The following is a 20733-nucleotide window of genomic DNA, read 5'->3' on the forward strand; positions in this document are numbered from 1 at the left end:
TCTTTTTAACGAGCAAAATCAAAAGCATAAAATTGGTAATCCATAGACATTTTCGTGGATCAGGAAAAGAAGGATGCAACTACAAGATCGCTACTTCTTCCGGCCGCTGGCTGTAGAGTACCGAATGTTCCTTATTTTGCTGATCGTACGTCAGAAAATAAAGCTTTGTGAAGCTCTTCACTCTAAGCTCCTCGAGTTTTGCCTTTTATTGCCGAAAAATTGGTTGATCCTCAGAGGGACGTCATGGCGTCAGCGTCATTCTCGCTGCTGTTCAAATGCCTTGCTGCAGATGTTGCGGGAACGATGTTTAATTTATATATTAAAATGAAACTTTTATCATTCACATTCAACGGCCAGTTGCTGAAAACGTGTGCAAATTTAGTCATCCGGCGCTGCTTCGGTAATGCTGCACAATGGGAATGAATTGGTAAGCAGATCCGAATGTCACGGTCAATTCGTTTTGCTTCCAGTAGCTCACACCGATCTAGTGAGCCACCTTTTACTTTCTGAAGTTAAGTCGCTTCAAATGATGAAAGGGATAACGATAAGGTGTGTGAGAGATGTGCAGCTGAGTGAAGCTCAACACCCGAGTGGCAAGGCGCTAATACTACTGTCCGATCACAAATTAGACGCATTGAAGGTATTTAAATTTGGCACTAGAAGATGGACGCAGTTTAACATGATTGCCACGTACCCAGACGCGTATGCGAAGACAACGAAGTTCGGTATCAAGAGCTCAACACGGGTTAATTGCTCTTGGGAGGGAGCAATTGCATTGCAGTGCAGTCACTGCAGTGACAATGGTCGCATTGAGAGGGATCGAATTTCTCTCTCTCTCTCCATTGTAAGCACGATTGATATATGGCAGATACGGCAGAGCAACATCAAACAGTTAGCTGCCTGTGTTCAGCAGACCCGGTGATACTACGCAGCCAGTCGAGCGCGCCAAACACAACCAACGATGGTAGTGCTGCAGCATTTGAAGTGTACCAACGACATCCGCCAGCATGCAACAATCGTGGGAGTGGTGCAGATATTCGGCGTGATCAGCTACGCAGTGCTATGTGCAGTTTGGTATCACAATGATACAAAAGACCTGTCGGAAGATAGTAAGTTGTGGTTAAGTGCCGTTGTGTCAAATGGTGATCACTAACACCTCACTCTTGCAATAGTTAAAACGATCTTGATGTACAGCTTCATCGCGGTCGTCATTGCCACAACCCTTATGACATGCGTTTACTGGATCGGGTTTCTCAAGGTAAGTCTTGAGCGGTGATCCCTTCCGGTCAGTGAGTTTATATGCTAATTGAATGTTGTCGGTTTTCTCCTCCATCGTGCTCCATCCGAATCGAAGCGTAAGCGTTGGTGTCTTACGGTGGTAATCGTGCTGCTGTTCATCGGCATCCCGTTACAGTTCCTCTCCATATTTGGTGCAATCGCTCAGAAGGATGTCACGAATGTTTTTGCACAATTACTACAGTTAGGTAAGTGCATGGACGAATGTACAATGTGGTAGAGTAGGTTAGTACTTTATCTTTCATTTTCAGCCATTGCCATCTACATGCTGTCGGTCACACGTAAACTGCGCAAAGTCTACCTGGAAGATGAACTCGCAAACTATGTGCTCAACGAGCAACCGCGAATGCAGAGAGCGAAGAATGATCACGAAGAGATTGCGTAGGCTAAGGAATAATCCTTTATGGCTGCAATTTTCCTTTGAGAGCATTTTTTAACAAAAAATAACCAATCAACAAAATCAGTGGAAGTGTTGACCGTCCCTCAAGCAGCTTTCAATCGTCAATCGTCGTGGTCAAAAAACACAGACACCTCTAGTTCTTTAACGCTGACGCTGATATCTTTAATATTCAATCTACGTCTCTATGAAGCTTTAAGTTAGTTCCTCAAAATACTTGTCGCGAAAGACGAAGGTGGCACTTTTTTTTTATTCATAAAGAACGGCCTGGCCGTATTGCTACGAAGGTGGCACTATTAAGAACATTTTTTATCTCAGAACTCACATAGGGCTCTGAGACATGGAATCTGTTCAACCGTCCTAGCCACGTTCGAGAGGAAGATGCTCAGATTCTCTTTGGCCCCATATGTGTGAAAGGACAAAGACGAGCAGCTCACTACACTCGCCAGGCTCGCCGGTGGGCTGATCAAGTCTCGATATTGGCATTGCACGACCCAACCCGAAAAATCCTTCTAGGTCGTCCTTACGGTCAGAGAAGGCGAGGCAGGTCCGACTTGAGATTAAGTGATGGCGTTGATGCGTCTGCCAAAACGGCCGGGATAATTGATAGGCAGACGACCTGCTCTAGAAGGACTCTTCCATGAGAAGATTCAATATCTGTGAAGGTTCATTCTCCGCTGAAATAGCCTCCTAAGTCACAGTGTTCCATATGATTGCTTGGCTATTTTTACTATGAAGCGCGTTAGACGAGAGCCCTTGTATGAAACAGTCGATTGCTGACTGTCTAAACCACTGCCCCGTGAATCATGATGTGCATAAGAACTGTGCCAAGCTCGTACGTAAACAGAAGAAGGCTCAAGCAGCATGTTTGTAATGCAGCAACATGCAAACACACCACAACCACCGACGAAAAAAGCCGGTAATCCGAATACGCCAACCGACTGCGTTCGATCGTGGGCAGCATGGTGCAAGCGTTCAGTAGTAGTGGTGCTGGTGGTGCGATGTCTTGCACAACATAAGATCGGCCTGGACTCGGTTTGAATGCTTGCCCAAGCGACCTCAAAGGAGGGCTGATGATTTGAATGAATAAATGTGTGTGAGTGTGGCTGCGATACATGCGAGCATTGCACCAGCTCGCTTTAGAACATTGCGGGAGTGAAGTGGAAATGTGCTTTTAAAAAATTCATTTCCTTTTCGATCGATACGATCACGATGGAAGGAAAAACAGTTGGTTAACAATTAGCCGTTGAATAATACAACTCACTCAAATGATGAGAGTGCAACACGTGTTCGTACGTGACCGTCTCACCGCGAAACATCAATCACAAAGTTCCGGGGAGAAAGAATCGATTTCTTCAAGTTGTACACACATATGTATCGACTAATGACCCAGTTGTGGTTGGCCGTTCCCTACCCCCGGTCGCTGACAGGGGGGAGGGGAGGGGAGAGGGAGGGGGGGGGGTGGTTGAGAATTAGCATTAGAAGAAGCCACAGTGGGAAAATGCATGTGAAACACGTTTGAGCACGGAGCCACGCGACGATGTTGGCATGGGCATGGCGTGAGGCGATGGTGATGATGATGCACCGACACATTTGTGGAGCGTTTAGAGACGTTTCACTCCAAACGTGATTCCAACGGTCGTATGCTGGTGGTGGTGGTGTCGGTACGATGCTCGCTGTAGGGTACTGTGGAGCCCGAATACTTGCAGCAAACATTTTCCATTAGCTACGGTAATGGAAAATCATTCTCAACATCAACATTATCACCGCGATTGAGTGTCGTAAATGAGTTACAAGAAATGTAGATGTGGTTGAGAAATTTTTTGAAAATTATTGGCTAGTTAGAGTAGGAAAACAAGATAGAGCCCTTTGGTGTGAAGTCTTGAACCAGGCATTAGACTTTGTGATGTCTTGCACCGAAATTTAATATCTCGTCTGATCTGCAATATTTAGAGATTCTTGAGGCATAAATGTATCACTTTAAATTGTAACATGGATAGATTATTTTCCCACTCATTATCGGTCGGTAGAAAAAACTTTAAAATTTTGATAATTAAAAAAAATATCATTTGACAATACGGCATCAGTCCGTAATAATTAATAAATAAATAAAAAAAATATCAATTTATTTTTTTTTCGTAAAATATACGATCGTACTCGCATACTTCCTACTCGTTCTCATTCGAAAAAAAAATAATTACACAATATGTGAAACTTACAAGCTAGTCCCAAACGGCCCCACTGTACCCTAAACGCAAACCAGTCATGTTTAGCCGTGGGTTCCCCAAAACAGGTACGCACATAACTCAGTCAGTCGGTCGATCGTGCGGTCGTGCTTGTTTTCTTTGTGTTGCCCTGCTGCTGCTGCTGCTGCTATTATTCCGCAAGACAGCCTTCAGTTGTACCGAAAAGAGAACCCATCCTCGCCGGCGGATAGAAGTTGGGCGTTAAGGGCGTGATCGTGGATTGCCTCCCCACATTCCACCATGCACTCAAGTGCAAAAATCCTCTCGAAACATCGTGTGAAGAACGACGGAAGGGTAGGAAAGTGAGATGCTTCACCGCGAAGCGACACAATCCATCCTTCCAATCATAGTGGGCATTGTACATCATTACGGAGATCCGTCGTCGACGAATTTGTGCGTGCGCGTGTGTTTGTGTTTCTCGAAGTGCTTTCATCCGGATTTTGCGCACCGTGTGTGAGATCTTCACAGCATCACCATCATCGTCATCGCCCGGAGAAAGAGCAAAGCGGATCGGCAGCAGCAACACTTGACGCGCGCGCGTCGCTTACGGAAATAAACGCTCATTGTTGGATCTCGTGGCAGTGTTCTCGCGCCAGTGTGTGTTTCGATCCGAAAACAACCCGCGCAAAGGGAAAAACGGCCACTCTAAGGGCAGCGCACACATACAGCGCACGTTTGGGTTAAAAAAGTGCTTCCGTCAGGTTTTGAAGCGAACGCAAGAGTTCGACGAGAGAGTTGCACCACCTCCGAAGGGAAATAGTAGGCCGTGCCGTGGCGCTTAAGGGTTGCGCAGCAACAGCAAGTGACGTGAAACCATAACAACACGGCGAAGACGAAGAGTGTGTTTGAGTGTTGCATTTGCAGAACCGTTTAAAAGCATCCGCAAAATGCTGGAATCGATGATCATGAACCGAATCTTTCGGTACTTCATGAAGTTCCACGGGTACTTCATCGCGTTCTGCACGATCTTCTTCACCTCCGTCATCATCGTGAGCTCGTTTATGGGCCGGGACGTACACGACGAACCACTGTTCGTCGAGGAAGAATGTAAGTTAGACCAACAACGAGAAAAAAAAATCGATACAGAAACGGCCACGATGAGACTTCTATCTTCTGCTACCACGGGAGAAAAGGGCATCCTTGTCGCACTGTTTCGCAAAACAAAAAGGTCGCTTTGTGCAAAGTTTTACAGGAGCGCCTTGGTGGGCTTTGCGGTTAGAAAATCAAGAGGAAAAAAGGGGTTTGGTGTTTCTTTGGCGCACCCTCCGCCTTATTTTCCACCCGTGCATATTGATTCAGCTGAATCTCTAGCCTCAGCTTAGCGAGCGTATGCGCACGGCGCAAAACACAATTACTCCGCAATTCGTTGCGAACGTTTTCCATCCACGGTCTGCCCAGCAAAATAAGCACGATTTGACCAAACTAAATCGAAAAATAATTGGAAAACGGTTTCATTCTGTTTCCAGTCCCCCCCAACTCAATTGCTTTAGTGTGGAGGATTTCCCATACTTGTTTAGCCCGCACGCTCGCCCCTTGCTCGTGTCCCAAATATTTCCGGTGATCACCAACACAACAAGGGCGAGCTGTTGATTCATTGTTTATTTTCCAATTTTTTCGCTCCATGTTGATAATCATGTTGCACTGTTCAAAATAGTGTTACCAGAAAAGCGGAAAAGGGTTCATTATTGTTTTTCCATTTTTTGTTCGAGTCCATCGCCAAACTTGATGAGCTGGGTAGCTCAAAAAAGACCCCACTAAAGTGAATGTTGTTCGTGTACTGGTCTTCTCTCGTTTTTTGGCGAATTGAAGCAAATGAAATCAGCAAATTAATATTTATTAGAGTTGTTGTTCCGGAATGGGAAAATTTTAACTTTGGACGGTTTGCTTCTATTTGCTCAAATGCTTTGGCGGACAGGGTTTACCAGGTCAAATGAAATAAGCGTATCTCCAAAAGGATGCGTAGCCACACCAGACTAGCAATATTGTCTAACTGAATCAAACAATTTTTAGAACGAGGACGTCTAGGAAAGCCAGAAATGGAGGGGCAAGCTCTTTCAAATGGCTGTAAATAAAGAGGCTTACCATTTATGGTTTCCTTGAATTAAATTTACCAATTGCGAGATAGTCAGTCCTGTGGACTAGATTGATGGATCTTCAGGTTATAGTTCAAAAAAAGAAGACGAGGAACTTTAGCTAGAATAACTCGAATAACTTAACGTTTTAGTTGAATATCCTAGCAATACAATTCTTAAAGTGTTCCAAACACTTGAACAAGCACTGTTCTCCCAATATTTCTGCTAGACCCGGACCTAAGTCACATAGACTCCTCCTGTTCACTTTTGACCCTGGTAGTAAACCCTGTAAAACCAAAGCCATTGATTTTGTTCTAGAAGTTCCTTTTTTTGCTGGAACAAAATTTCAACTTAAAAACACGGACACACCTCGCAATATCCCGAAGTGTTGGTCCAATTAGAAACTTTGCTACCAACCACAAAACGATTCGTAGCATGAGGACACACAGACGATGACGCTGGTCTGTCAGATCACGCGTACGTTCATCGCCGTGCATCGAGCCAGCAAGCCAGGTGGAGCATAAGTTATTTCAGCTGATGTTTGCCACGCGAATGATACGGATACCCAGTGCGAGCTCCCCCCCTCCCCTGGAGCATCTGCACTCGATAGCAATGGGAGCGGCAACGCAAAAAAAGGCCGGGGAAAATCGCAACACGAACCAATAGTGGAGCTAGCGAGGTGCATCTGCGATTCGTGCACACACCGAAGAACCACTGAAGGCGTATCGCAGCCAAAGCAAAGACAAACTTTCGAGTAATGAATTTATCTTTCTCTCCCACTATCTGCTCGCCATCGTGTACATCCTTGTTGTCATGCAGTCGAGCCGGTGCTAAAGTTTCCCGTACTGATACAGCTCGAATCGGTCCTCTGGTTGACGGCATCGGTGATGCTGGTGGCCGGACTGTACAAGGTAAGAAGGGGGGGGGGGGGGCATTGTCAACTGCAACTTCAACCGACGAGAGGACGACGCGTCGACCTCGTTACACTACTGTTCCCGGCTGACTTCCCATTTCATGTCTTTCTGCTTCACATGTTGACTTGCTTGGTAACCAACTTCGCCCAATCGTCGGCAAATCCCCGGGAAAATCGATAGGAAAGCAAGAATTACATCACCCCGTTCCTGGCCCTCTTCATTGCGGACGGTGTGGTCGTGATCGTGCAGGAGACGGTTAACCTCTGCACGGGACGAATGTCCGAGTTGGCCACGATCGATACGCGCCAGCTAGTTGTGATGATATGTAAGAGCGGTTCTAAGCGTCCCCAAACGCCGTTCCGATTCCATTTCTGCCTCTCGCTAATCCTACACAATCTCCCTCCTTCCAGTGGCAAACGTGTACGTACTGGTCAGTTTGATCGTGCTCTATCGGATGTTTGGCAAGGAACCGCTGCCAACCACCCACAACAACTTCGTACGCTTCGACAACGAGCAGGACGTGGAGACGGGCGCTGGAACTGGGCCGGCAACGGTAGTTCCCACAGCACCGCCACCAGCAACCCTAACCAATGTCAACGGTTCGTTGAACTCGTCCGGTTTCGCGAGTAACGGTGTCACAGCTCAGCACGCGACCTAGAGGGGGGGTGTGGATGACTGGATGACTCATACGCACGCACAGACACACCCGAGAAAGCTAACCGTGCCCCGTGCGAACATTAAAATGCTAGTGAAAGTGATGTACATACTCGTTTTGTAAGTGTCGGTACGGAATGTTTGTCGCGCATACTCGTCGACATGGTGATCAATTATTCGCGAGCTGAAGGAGCCTGGAGCTGACGGAAGGATGGAATTGTTTCTGGTGGAAGGCTTTCTCAGGGAGGCGGTGTGACGACGAGCTGGGCCAGGATGCCGCAAATTCCACGCAGTCTGCAGTTGTGTAAGTTCCCCCGCTAATCCGCTTGACAAAACGATACCACACGCTCCACGCATGGCCTTTTTTCGGCAACACAAGCACACTCATTAAGAAAATCACAAAGCAAGAGAAAGTTCGTCCATGTGCGACGCGTGAAGATTCGCGGACACACAGGTGGAATCACCTTTTGGGTCTATTTCCTTTACTTTTATTAAAATAAAACTCATCCCACAGTGCACACGGAATGGGAGAAATCGTTGCGGCCACTGGGAAGATAAATCGGACCAGCTTGCGGTCTGTCGAGAGGCCTGAGATGGTGTAGCTAATGTCGGAACAAAAATACTGCAACTTCATTGCGAGCCTCTCCGGGCGTGTAGCGGGCGTTTGAGGGCTAATGGAGCGTTAGGAAATTGGTTTGCCCGTGTGTTTGGCGGTACCGGATGAAAATGACCTCTCCGGATGATGGAGAAGGATATTTCACGCAAATTTTCCTCGCCTGGTGGTGTGAGGGTTGGAAATTTTGGCGTTTAATTAACACGTCAATATTTATCGCTGTTTGGCGTTGATTGCCAGTGTGACTATTCGCTATACAGCTGGAGGAGAAAGTTAAAGATTTGCCGCTAGATACAGCGAGAAGAAGATATTAATCTTAATCGTCCAATGCATCGAATCATACGCAATAGATTCCCTGCGGATAAGCATCAAATTATTTACTATCCCAGCGATTTGTTAAAATACGCTGTTTGGCTGATGAAGCGTGAGAGAGTTATGGACAAGCCAAGTCATGAGGCCAACAAAGGGCAGGTCCAGACTTTTCCAGCGATAGCTCCAAAACTCGAAATAGTGACCATCAATACGCTTCATCTACACTAAGCTCCTGGTTTTCCAGTTTAGCACACATACACTCGAAGGCTCAATTACCGCTAGCGCCATCTGTCCGCTAGTGACAAAAGTAAGTGCCAGACTCTAGTAATCGGATGCGACGAGCTGCTGTCCCCCATAAACACAACAATAATAAACCGTTTATGAGTGACACAGCTCTTAAACCCCGGACTTGTCCGGACACACTCTTCAGACCGAGTTCCGCTCTAGCCAGCCATTTACTCGCAATAACCCTCCCGCGACTTGAAGCGTTAGATCTCCATTACAGCGGTCTCCGGTGGAGCAGCTTTACGGTTTCCGCTCGAGATTTAAGCTGCAAAACCACTGCCACTGTAGGCTGTTGTTAGTGCACCCGGAAGACAGGCAATAGCGCTGTGTTGCTGATAGCAGTAGACGGTGTGTCTAAGCACCCGCTCTACCTGTGCGCTGGGTTGTTGAGAGAGTTCCAAGCACAACCGACTAATGCACTATTATTTACGGCGGCCTCCTCCTTGATTTGCGTGTACTTCGCCCATCGTCCGCCCGCTGCCGCATGCAAACAGAAGCAGTGTTTGCGTGTGGATCAAGCAGTGCCGTCCATGGGGGTGTTTTCCAGCTTCCAGGCGCTGTGTTCCCTCCCTCCCTCCCTGTTGTTTCCGCGCGAGGGCAGGGTCAACAGTGTATCGCACACGGGCCCACCGCTACTGCTGCCGCTGGAAGGTTTCATCTGTTGGCGAAATTTTAATTCGCTCACAAATTGTAATTATCCAACTCATTGTTGTCGCTCGGATACAACATTTGCTCACCGCACCGTTCCGCCACGCGCAACCCCTAGCGCGGCTGCTGCACCGTTTAGCGCGCGCGGTGTGTGTCGTCTTTGTGTTCGTCCAACCAACCATCTGAGGGCAGTCGGGGGTTGTTTTTCCATTATTTTTTTGTTTTTGCGCCGATACGCATTGTTCCGAGCCGAAGGGATTTTAAATGCGTTTGGAGCAATCAGACACACATCGCTCCAGTGCGCGTACGCGTAACGCGAGCAACGAAAATGTTGAAAAATGATCCACAGAGTGACCTACAAGCATTGGGAAGTTGTTGTGGCTGTAACCTTTCTTGCTGCACACATAGGCTTTCGATTGTTGGTACGTAGTGTTCGGAGGGTTCTCTTTCTTGTGTGTGTGTTAAATCTTGAATTAACATGACTTTCGTTATTGTTGCCAGCCGTACCGATTACCGTAATTTAACGAGCGTTTTACGCACACTTTTGTGATGCATGAATGACAGTGAGGCAAAAGACTGGACCTTAGAAAATGAACCACATCACTAGACTAATTGGACCGAAAAGAGAAATGAAGCAACTCTATTCATTCCAGGATATAGCTGGTTCTATTTCGGGACGTGTAGCATCATGTTTTTCTACCTCCAAGAAAAGGAAAGCCAGCCGAGCTAGAATTTCTCCGAAGAAGCGCTCAACCACGCCAAACAGGCAGAAGCTATCGCTCCGTGCGCCACGGTCTGATTAGTGCATGAGACAGACCCGAAATTAATTCTTATCATCCCGGATTACACACTTTGCGGTCTCACTCGGAAAAGACGCAAGCTTTGCTTTGCCCGGCGGCAAACGCGATAGCGGCCATGGTGCGCTATGTACGCCCGGAGATACGGAACGATCTTCACAAACGAAACGTTTGGCGTGAAGCGTTGATGAATTGCCGGTACCCTGGTGCCGTCCATGCCACCAAGGGCGATTGAGTGGGTTTATTTTCATTTCTGATTCTTGGTTTTTCCTTTCGGACTGGACCGAAACAGAGTCGTTAAGAGTGAGATAGTAATCGAAGTAAAAGCTGAACGAGGAAGACACGACGAGCAGAGGCGCGATGACGAGTAGGCGAGTCGTGTAGACTAATGATCGTGTTTTAAATCATGTCTTAGGCGCTTGATAATTAGCTGAATGATTTATTTGCTGGAATTTGTATCCAGCCTATTCGTGTCGATGTAGGTAAACAACTCTTTCGAACTTGCCGAGTGATGAGTAATGGTGGTTTACTCATTGAGGCATACTAAAATTCAGATTGCCTACATTCAGGCGTTGGATCGTTGATCGTCGTCTACTAAGCGACATTTCCTCATGACATGCACGCAGCGGGAAGCCACCAAAGTTAAAGCCCTCTTTTAATGTATACTTCGTATTCTTTTGCAGATAAATATCAACCGATCGAAACCGATGCAGCTGGTGCTTGAGGGTGCCGTAATGTCCCTTCCCGAAAACAAACACGAACGAGCGCTGATCGATCCGAACAGTTTGCAGTCAAATGAACATCATCATCATCATGAGCGCGCTAAAGGGAAACTGATCCACTGATCAACGCACGTATGTGCTACCTACCGACCGGAGTGCAGAAACACACTCACGTGCTTTACCACAATTGGCCAATTAGGGCAACGACTGCACGAGAAATCCAGGGCTCGCTGCGTTTATATAGCGCTGTGCGTGTTCAACGTGATCATGCTGTCAACGTTCGCGTGTAATATAATCAGCCCTGGGAAACGATCCTCAACAGCGAGAGGATCTCGAAAGGGTTGTGCGTGTTTTGTTGATTGAGGACATTAAACAGACTACCGAGTCGGAGCGCGTAAGACTCATCTCATGTGACAGATGGCGTACCATGCTCAGCGCTCTACGAAGGGATCTAGCTTACAAATCTGTCTATCAATGAACCGGCCACCGTTGTTTTAGCGATGTATTTATGTTATGTGTGTTACTATTTTATTTAGCATCTAGTTTAGGGCTAGCGATTACGTGTGTCGTTATCATCGTACCGTTATTAGAGTAACAGTGACGTTACGTGAAGAAAAGGGTTTTTAGATTAGGTGCACGAAACACAAACTGTGCAGAGAGCAGAACAGTAGAAGCTGTTTAACGCATTGTATGATACAGGGTAGAAGTAGCATGATATAATCACATTCCCTCTGTGGCCAGTACTACTAGTAGCGAAGAGTAGTAGTTTGGCTGAGAGTCGGTCTCTGATTAGCCTCTCAAAAGCCTTCAACGGGTCGTTGAAATTGGAGACCGAAAATTTAGTACGCTAAAGGTCATGAACATAAAGTGCACCCGAAGCCAAATACTACAATAGATAAATAAACGTTGAAAGAGACGCACAAGAAGCGGTGCAGGAAACACAGGCGCGCTAGTTAAACAGACTACAGGACTGTTTGTTGATACTAACAGGGTACCAACAGAAGAACGGAGCGCAAGAGAAGCAACAAAATATAGAACATACAATCGGAGAAGTGAAAAACCAAACGCTACACGTTATGTGTTGGGCCATATATTCTTTCTGCCTTCGGTGCGGCTGCCTCTACCATTCCGCCCGCCTTGCCGATCCGATTAGTTGTTTGCGCGCCGCATTAACAAACGCCACATGAAAAATGGAACGTAGTCCTCGCCTCCCAACGGTGAGGCAGTAGGAGTAGGAGGTGCTTTAAATTCTCCTCCACCTTGTCTGTCCGTAACTCAACCGTTTGTGTATCTATCTGCCAGTATTGTACTCGCGAGTGGAATCGAAAAGTTGGAACCAAAAGAAATATTACATGCACATCCGGTGTACCACCGTCGTCGTCGGCGACCCCGAGGGGTGTCTCGTGAAAAGCCGCACATGCCGCCGTTGTTGCGAGGTAATTGAAGACTTGCGCGCGAGAGTTGCTGGAAATTTGAGCAGTTGCTCCGTGTGGGACGTTTGCTGGATAGAGGATTACGTGGGTGGCGAGGCATTTGCCATTCGTTGTGGCCAAATCTAACTGTATGAACGATCGCTGTATAAACGCTTATAAGTGATGATAATGTCTCTAATCAGGTCCTACTGCCCAAGGTTACCGGTGCCGTTTGGTACACCGCGCGACACCCCGGCTACGTCTCGGGCTCGGTAGTCTAATTTCCCAGCCACTGACACCACCTGCAGCGAAACCGTTTGCGTGCCGACAGTGTTCCTGGGGTGAGATGTTCGCCAACTGATACGCCGGCAACACGAGAGCACATTACCACACCATTTTTTCGCGTTTTGCATCGCTCAGCTGGATGTTCCATTTGGCCCGAGCGTGTGAACAGGGTTCGTTCCGTACGGCGAAGCATGTAACAACAACAGCGCAACACTCCCACCGGGTGGAAAATGGCGGATAAACGAAAGTTTTCACCTCACTCACTCACTCACGGGGGGGTTGGGGCGAGATGATCTATCTGCGTGGGAGAGTTTCGGGCCGGGCAACTGGTGGCCGCGGTTCTGTTTCACCGCTAAAAGGCACCTGATAAATGGGACCGCTGGCTGATACAGGTAGCCATTAGATCGGGCTACAAGTGCAAAACAAAAGCGGCAAAAGGCCTAAACTTTCCTCTCCTGTAGACATTCAATATTCCTAGGAACACCTTTAGCGTTCTGTAGGATGCCTGTTGCGTTGGCGCTGTCTTAGGCCACGAGAAACAGCGCGTTACAGCCCATAAAATATTTTTTTCACACTTTAATGACTCTGCCGTGCAGTTTAAGGAAGAATTATGAAATCTACCCTAAGCTGGATACTCTTGTTTTTGAATTTAATAAGTTTCGGCCGAGTTTTATTGAGCTTTGAAGTTATAAACTCATCCGGCCGCTATTTTCACAACATCATTCATCAGCGAAGGAAATTGATTTGCGTGATTCAACCAGGCGAAGGTTAACGATTTCGTATGCATCTTCCAGCATAGCTCCCGTCTCCATACACTTGCACCTAGTTCCCAGGCTGCCAGGCCGTCATGTCTGCCAGGCATTATGCTGTCATCAAGGTGTTAGACAGCCGCAGTAGAGGGAAAAAAAGACGTTCGCATGCCAATCTCTTGTGTGTTTCATGGTCAAATTATTAGAAATGGAGGACCTTCACCGAAACGGTGCAGGAGAAAACTTCACTCACCTGCATCGGATGTCGCAGAATGTCATTGTAGTAGGACGTCGTCGAATGTGGAGGTAACGATTGCTGCTGCTGCTGGAATTGTTGGCTAAGGGATTGGGCTTGCTGTTGGTTTGTTGTTGTTGCTGTTGCTGTTGCTGCTGTTGCTGCTGTTGCTGTTGCTGGTAGTAGGACATTTGCAAACACTGAACCGGCGAGGGTAGTGTGCGACCTGAGCTGGGACGCAGCTGAGGCGTCGTCTGGGACGGCTGTATCACACCATAGTTCTGATGGATGATGGATTGCGACAGCAGCTGCCGTTGACTGGGGCCGTCGCCCCCGAGCGGCATACCACCGACACTTACCGCATTGCCCGCGGCAATTATCCGCTTCGGACTGTTCATGCCGATGCTGAGGTTCGGGTGCATCATTGGCTGCTGCTGCTGCTGCTGTGACTGGGAACCTTGTGCCGTTTGTAGATTGTGTTGCTGGAGGTTGTGGAGCTGCTGTTGCTGATGCTGGATCAGCTGCTGCTGTTGCTGTAGATGCTGTTGCTGTTGGTGCTGTTGCTGCTGGTGTAGATGGTGGTGCTGTTGCTTGAGCAGCAGTTGCTGCTGGGACAACAGCTCGGCACTGAGCGGTTGCTGGAACGGCGGCCTCAGTGGAGGCTGTCTGCAAGTTCGTGTCTGAGCGTTACATACACGTCGCGTGGTCTCGCGCTGTGGCACGAGCTGGGCTTACCTGAGCGGTACCTGTCGGACCGGCGTTCCCTGCAGGGACCGACTGGTGGAAGAACACATCGACGTGGTCAGGCTGGCCGACTCCCAGTGCTGCACCAGGGCATTCAGGCGGGCCTCTTCCAGCGCTTGCTCCGTTTCACTGCTCGAGTCGTAATCGGGGCCCTACGGATGTACGGCGAAGGGCAGCGAGGAGGAGGAGAAGAGATCGTTAAACTCCATTCGGCGAACTGCTCAATCTTATCGAATAAAAGCGCTTACTCGGAACTTGGCCTGTTTTGGACAGCCCGGGTAGGAAAATGATTCATCACAGTACCGGGAATGCGAATTGTCCTTCGCTTCCCTCACACACCCGCATCCACTCACACGCACACAGAAAAGGCCCATACAAACAACTATAAACAGAATTGATTGGATTCCAAACTCAATTACTCTTTGCTCCGGTGTGCTTTGCTCAGCATCTCCTCGACCAACAAGTCGCGAGGCCCGGTCGCTAACGCGTCTACGCCCGAAAAGGACACCACCGTGGCAACAAAGCACGCTCACACATGTTGCGTCGGTCGGCAAAAATGAAACACAAACAAAGGGCCTCACCACACACACACACACACGGGAATGCCAAGGAAAACACGCTCGTTACGCATCGGTACTGTGCACGAAACAATTCAATTTTCCCCAAAAGAAAACCTACCTCTTCGATCTTCTGATCCAGCATTCGGAAGAAGTTCTGTTGGCTGGAGGATATTTCCCTGTGGAGCGTGGACGACGACGGGCGAAGGGAACACGAATGGCCGCCGGCAGCAGACAGAGCGAGAGGTCCATGTCCGGGCAGGGTGACGAGGTGATGTGGAGAATGGGAAAGAAGCAGAAAGGCACCGGGTTTCGATTGGTTGGTGTCTGGAAAATTGTCCCCACACCTCGTCGCGAGAATTTCTTCCCCTCGGTGACCGTCCCCCAAACCCCCCCATACTTACTGGCTCTGGAGCAGGGATCCATTTTTGCGGAGTATTGACACGATCTCCCCGTTCGGGGGTTCCGGCGAACCGTCGTCCCGTAGCGAATGTTCCTCGTCCAGCTTCTCCTTCTCGCCGTTGAGGTCACCCCGTTCGCCCCGATCGCTCCGGTCGTCACTCCGCCCATTCTGTCCGTCCTCTTCGTCCGCTTCGGCGTCCTCTACTTTTTGGAAAATGCGTAAACATGGGAAGAATTGAAAATGGGAAGGAAAGAAAGCAAGATTAATTTGAGAGCAAAAATAGTAACGCAAACAAAGGCGGACACTTCCAAGCGACAGTGTGACAGCCAACAAAACAATAGCAACGATTGCTCTTTATGTGAGTGTGCGTGTGTGTGTCCTTCCCCTAAACGGAAGAAGAAGGATACGGCTGAAGCTGTGGTGGAGGAGTGTGGTTCGGTGGTAACAAGTAAAGGTCACATAATTTCGATGCCTCGTTTTCATCGATTTTGTGGACACGTAAAGAAGCACTTTGCTCCACACACAAACACGCGCGCGCTGCTGTTGACCTTTGCACTTTCGGCAGAGAGCCGGTGACTGTAGCGCACTGTGTTTTCCTGGTTCGGTAATCGAATTTGGGATTTACTTCACAATGCCCTCTTTCGCAGTGCTTTCGGCCCTCACCGCTTTACATTATCCCATCACCGGTCCGGGGCGGTTATGCGTGGTTACGTTATTTCAATAGAGGAAAATGTCAAACCTTGTACACGAAATCCGATGCAAATCCGGCGCAAAGTTAGCGTGAGCGTTACACCGATACGTACTGAGGAGCCAGCATTGGAGCAATATGGCCGACGGTACATACGTTGTTTAGCTTACTGAACCACAATGATAGGAAGCGACTTTCGCTACATTTTATTACATTTTGGTTCGCGCTGAATAGATTAATTTAAATTCATGGTTGATAAATGGTCAGCGGTGCTCTAGAATTTTGTATATCGTAAAACTAGAGCTTTAACTCTCTGAACACATCCACGACAATATGACTGACCGGTTCTGAGAGCTGACGTTTTAAACAATCTGTTTTATGACCCTTGACATTGGTGAAAAACCTTAATCAGATCAACAAAAACAAGCTAAACAACATGATGCAAAAGTTACTAATTAATAACACCCAGAAGGGAGAGAGAGAGAGAGCGTACGAGAGAGACTGACACAAAGAAATTCAAAATGGAGCTTAGTCGATAAGAAGCTTGCTCTACTCATGATTTCCTTCCCTAAAATTTAATTGTCATCATAAAGAAAGCATAATAAAGAGCATATCAACGTAAGAAAACAATTATTCACTAACTTTATTCGATTGCTTAACTTCTCATCGCAAGACGCTGGCGTACGACACGCTTAAGTAGGGATCAAACTACTCACTCCCCCGAGGCAGCTGTCGGTACAGGAAAACATTAACATATTTATCTAACACAACCCCCGGGAGCTGCGGACGCTGCAATTTGACACCTTGACACACTCAAGTCAATCAAAGCACACACACACACACAGGGGTCCATGGCACATGACAGACAACAACCGCTTCCTCCAACTTCATTGCAAAAAGGAAGGGACAACCGAACGATAAAGCAAGCGTCCTTGTCAGCAGGCCAAAACGAAGACACTGGCGCAGCACTAGACACACGACAACACAATTCTTCACACACCATCAGTGTCTGATCAATGGACAGTGTGCCGATAATTTCGGTGCTTGTAAACATTGATGCTTTCATGCGATAACTAGACGTCGTCTACAGTTAACAACGGCCCTTCCCTTCCACAACATGTCGATGGGCTGACTCCTCTGAGTCAACCGTCCTGCCATAGTGGAGGGCAGTAGCAGCCTTCACGGGCACAAAGCGTTCACTAAAACGTAAACAGACAGTTTGCCGATAAAGATGGCTCGCGTGTACACGAACTTGCCATTACGAACGAAGAAGGTGCGCTGTCAATTGATGTGCTTTGGGTCCGACCCTCGGCCTTCTGCTAGTGTACCCTCACCAATGGGTTGCTGGGTTGTCTTTGTGCCGAACCGGATGGTGCTGGTAGAGTAGTGAACTTACTACGATCATCCGATCGGAACAACTTCTTCAGGATGTACAGAGTGTAGTAAAAGTATACCAGTACGGCTGTGGGTGAGAAATGGAGAGATATAGCGATCGATTGTCGACTGATCTCGTGCAAAGTCAGGTGTACGGCTTACCGAAGCACAAGACCCCGACTTGACCACTGCGCAGGAAGCAATCCTCGGCATCACCGTTCCATCGCTTGATCACGTCTCCAGTGGCGATAATGAGGGTTTCCAAGCCAAGCACGAAACCGATCGGGTACAGCAACATCCCCACTTCCTGTCAATCATAAACCACGCTCGTAACTCATGCGAACTCAACTCCGGGGCCTGGGAATAATTGACAGTTCCAGAAAACCCAAAACACACATACCAGCCACAGTGCCTGATAGAACGAGGTAACAGCAATAATCCACATAATCTGAAACACTCCATCTACGACGGGATGATTGCGCATTTCAAGTGCTGGATGCAATGAAAAATAATACCGTCAATGCTTTGTGTCCCAACTCCATCCCGCGTCCATCACGTGATCGTCAGTAGTATTGCTCACCCTGCGGGAAAGGATACTCGTGCCAGTTCTGCAACTGTACCACCCATTGGTGTGCGTTTACAATTACACGAAATCCGACCACCAGCACTATAAGGCAGCCGTTAAACTTGATGTACCGACCGAACTTAGGTTCCATGCCGCGTGTGTTATTCCTGCGTTCCAGCGTTCCAACGTTGATGACGTTCGGCGGGAAACTGATACCCGATTCCGGTCCGGCGACGGTGAACCATGCGCGCGGTAGAGATAATGTTTTTGTTCACCAGCACTAGAACCACATCTCGCTTATCGCTTGTTTACGGCGAATGAGTTCATTTTCCCGGGACACGGGAGTCCGAGGACTCAGTTCTGCGCTCCGCTATGCTCGCTTGCCCCGAAACGAAAAAACACGCGGCTCGTGATGATTAATAACACATTGGTCGAGCGGTGGATTCTCGATTGATAGGAAGTGAAGTACGGCGGTGTGCTGTTGCAACCGATTTGCGTCATCTGAATTGCTGAAGGATGCTTCTCGAGCTTCGAGATAGCAAATGTCAATGAATGAAGGCTACGGAGCTAAGAAAAGCCACTCTTCACGACTTGGGGAACTGCGTTTCTATTTCCATTTTGTCCATTACCGCTTCACATCACACCTTCAACAATTATAAATTAAAGTAGTTCTAGGCCTTAGAATAAAGCTTAAAATGTAATCACTTGATGCCGAGACACCGCTGTCTCTAGCTGTAGGTGTCGTCGGGATCCTCCCCGAAGAAGAACTTCACTGGACGCCGTGCCTGCTCGATGTCCTGGTCCTCGTCTTTGCACAGACAATCGAACGCACGGTAAAGCATGACCAGCGTGTATCCCACGTAAATCGGCACCACTGAGTATCGGTTAGCAAACGGAAACGAAAAAAACAAAATCACATTTAGGTCGGACATTGGCAGGGGGAATCGATGGTCGGATCGCGTAGAGCTTACGTAGGAACACTGCTGCCTCCGCCGATAGGATCACCTTCGATCAGATTCCGATGCCCCAGCCTGCTGACCAGCTGCACCAGTATGAGGCTCCACTCGACCAGAAAGATGGTGGAGAACGGAAAGATGGCTTCCTTCCGTTCGCAGATCAGTCCCAGCAGGAAGATCAGCCCTGCGACGATCCACGCGATCGAGAAGATCAACTGCTCGAGGGGCCGTGAGCGAAAGAAAGCGTCTGCGTGGGGTTCCGTGTCAGCCATTGTTTTAACAAAAACGAGGGAAAAGGTAACGCAAAACAAACTACACTCACCAAACGGTCCCAAAATTATTACAACTAAAAATAAACGCGACAATCGACTGCTTGTTGAAGCGCGAGCCACACACACGCACACACCTTGGGGACAAGGTGCGCGAAGCGTTCGATTGCGTCTTGGGCATTTGGGCAACTTACATTCGCTTGCGCTACGACTCAGCTGATCGTCGTTGAGAATACTGGCGACATAGATGCATCCGAAAAATAGGGCGGATAGGGCGATCGCATACCCGTGGGCTTTCACGTACCGTCTGAGGGCGCGTTCCATGATGCTAATACAGATACACACACACACACACACGCACACACTGTTTCGTTGAGGGGTTTCGGAGAACTCCTTTACCTGTGCGGCCTGTTACGGCTCCTTCCACGCACGCTTAAGTGGCAGAGGCCCACTCCAGGGAATCGATTGTTCTCTGGCTGGGAACTGGCGAACGACTGTGGCGACCGACTAGCGCAAGGGAAGCTCTCGCCATGGGACTCCGATATACCCACGATCAGCCACAAACGCACGCACGTACGCACACACCAGTCGAGCCGGGAAACTCGTTTGAGACTGGCAGCAAACGGCATGGTCAACATAACGGCCCGCTCGGCCTGTGTTTGGTGCGCGCGCGATAATCCGGATCACTGTACGATCGCAACCACCAATACTATGGCATCGACGTTTCGAGGACCCCGACACCATCGGCAACAACAGCTTTCCGCTGATGACGACACGATCTGGGCGCGATCGGGAGATACTGCTGCCCCGTGCATACTGAATCTTCCCAACATTGCCCGGTGGCACCCGCGGCGCACGGCGATGGGGAATTTGGGGGGTGCCTTCGCGTCACAACGGCCGTCCGAACGAGGCAAAATATGCAAACATGGTGAGTTCGCGGGGCGCACGCACACGCACACACTCACCGTTAGGTGTGGAAGAGGTGCACCGGGAACCTGATCTCGGTACCGCGGGAATGTAACGGTAGCAGACACTGAGGGCGCTGAGATAAGAAAATGCGCGTCAAATGGTGCTGGGTTGTCGGGGAATCTCGGTGCGTACGATCGTGATGGTCCCTTCCGATAGCAAAACATGTTCGAGGACGTGGAGGAGTGATGCGCTAAAAGTGTCAACACGCACTCGCACTCGCACGTTGAGTGTTGTGCTTTTAAATTTAAACCATTTTTTTGTCACGTGTTCAAGCAATTGCTTTGAACCTGTTTTGTTCGTTCGGTTCATTGAGTATTCAAAACAACCGTTTGTCTAATTTTTTAGTAAAATGATACAAGAATCTTATCTGATGTTGACGGGACAAGAAGGAACAAGCGATAAAAGCGATTCCTTGAGACGATGAAGGGAACAAGCGGTTCTATTTTAAATGATCATTGCCAAAGTCGTTAAAATAGCGATTGCGTTCACCGCTCTTAGCAAATAAGAATGTGTCAATGTGTCTCGTTATTTCTAGCCAGAGGAAGAATGAATTTTATTGCACATTTAGTAG

At 48.3% G+C, this 20733-nt stretch overlaps 4 protein-coding genes and 1 pseudogene across 5 annotated transcripts in view; 2 read left to right on the top strand and 3 right to left on the bottom strand.

Moving 5' to 3' along the window:
* Window positions 1–20733, bottom strand: part of LOC118514490 (putative uncharacterized protein DDB_G0271606) — a 67509-nt gene that overhangs the window by 11238 nt on the left and 35538 nt on the right. The window contains 5 exon segments of the mRNA XM_036061413.1: window positions 13647–13768; window positions 13771–14303; window positions 14373–14533; window positions 15060–15117; window positions 15343–15544. Coding sequence (XP_035917306.1) covers window positions 13647–13768; window positions 13771–14303; window positions 14373–14533; window positions 15060–15117; window positions 15343–15544 — 1076 coding nt within the window.
* On the top strand, window positions 636–3648 carry LOC118514484. 2 transcript variants are annotated; one of them, XR_004906642.1, is made up of 5 exons: window positions 636–1109; window positions 1173–1258; window positions 1355–1484; window positions 1548–1928; window positions 1981–3648. XR_004906642.1 is itself a non-coding variant. In XM_036061407.1 (4 exons), exons 1-4 carry the CDS (start codon window positions 962–964, stop codon window positions 1679–1681), a joined length of 498 nt encoding a protein of 165 aa, XP_035917300.1. In that variant the 5' UTR covers window positions 636–961; the 3' UTR covers window positions 1682–3648. The 2 variants fall into 2 exon arrangements, 1 of the variants encoding a protein (XP_035917300.1); XM_036061407.1 differs by having other exon boundaries at window positions 1548–3648.
* On the top strand, window positions 3978–12026 carry LOC118514477. Its single transcript, XM_036061402.1, has 5 exons — window positions 3978–4986; window positions 6831–6922; window positions 7106–7250; window positions 7336–7883; window positions 10918–12026. Exons 1-4 carry the CDS (start codon window positions 4827–4829, stop codon window positions 7581–7583), a joined length of 645 nt encoding a protein of 214 aa, XP_035917295.1. The 5' UTR covers window positions 3978–4826; the 3' UTR covers window positions 7584–7883; window positions 10918–12026.
* Window positions 16643–18205, bottom strand: LOC118514482. Its single transcript, XM_036061406.1, has 4 exons — window positions 17984–18205; window positions 17804–17895; window positions 17566–17710; window positions 16643–17491 (listed from the first exon to the last, which is right to left on the bottom strand). The coding sequence occupies exons 1-4, from the start codon at window positions 18117–18119 to the stop codon at window positions 17349–17351; spliced, it is 516 nt and encodes a 171-aa protein (XP_035917299.1). The 5' UTR covers window positions 18120–18205; the 3' UTR covers window positions 16643–17348.
* Window positions 18552–19782, bottom strand: LOC118514483 (annotated as a pseudogene).

The sequence above is a fragment of the Anopheles stephensi genome, chromosome 3 (genome assembly GCF_013141755.1).
Source record: "Anopheles stephensi strain Indian chromosome 3, UCI_ANSTEP_V1.0, whole genome shotgun sequence".
Classification (NCBI taxonomy): Eukaryota; Metazoa; Arthropoda; class Insecta; order Diptera; family Culicidae; genus Anopheles; species Anopheles stephensi.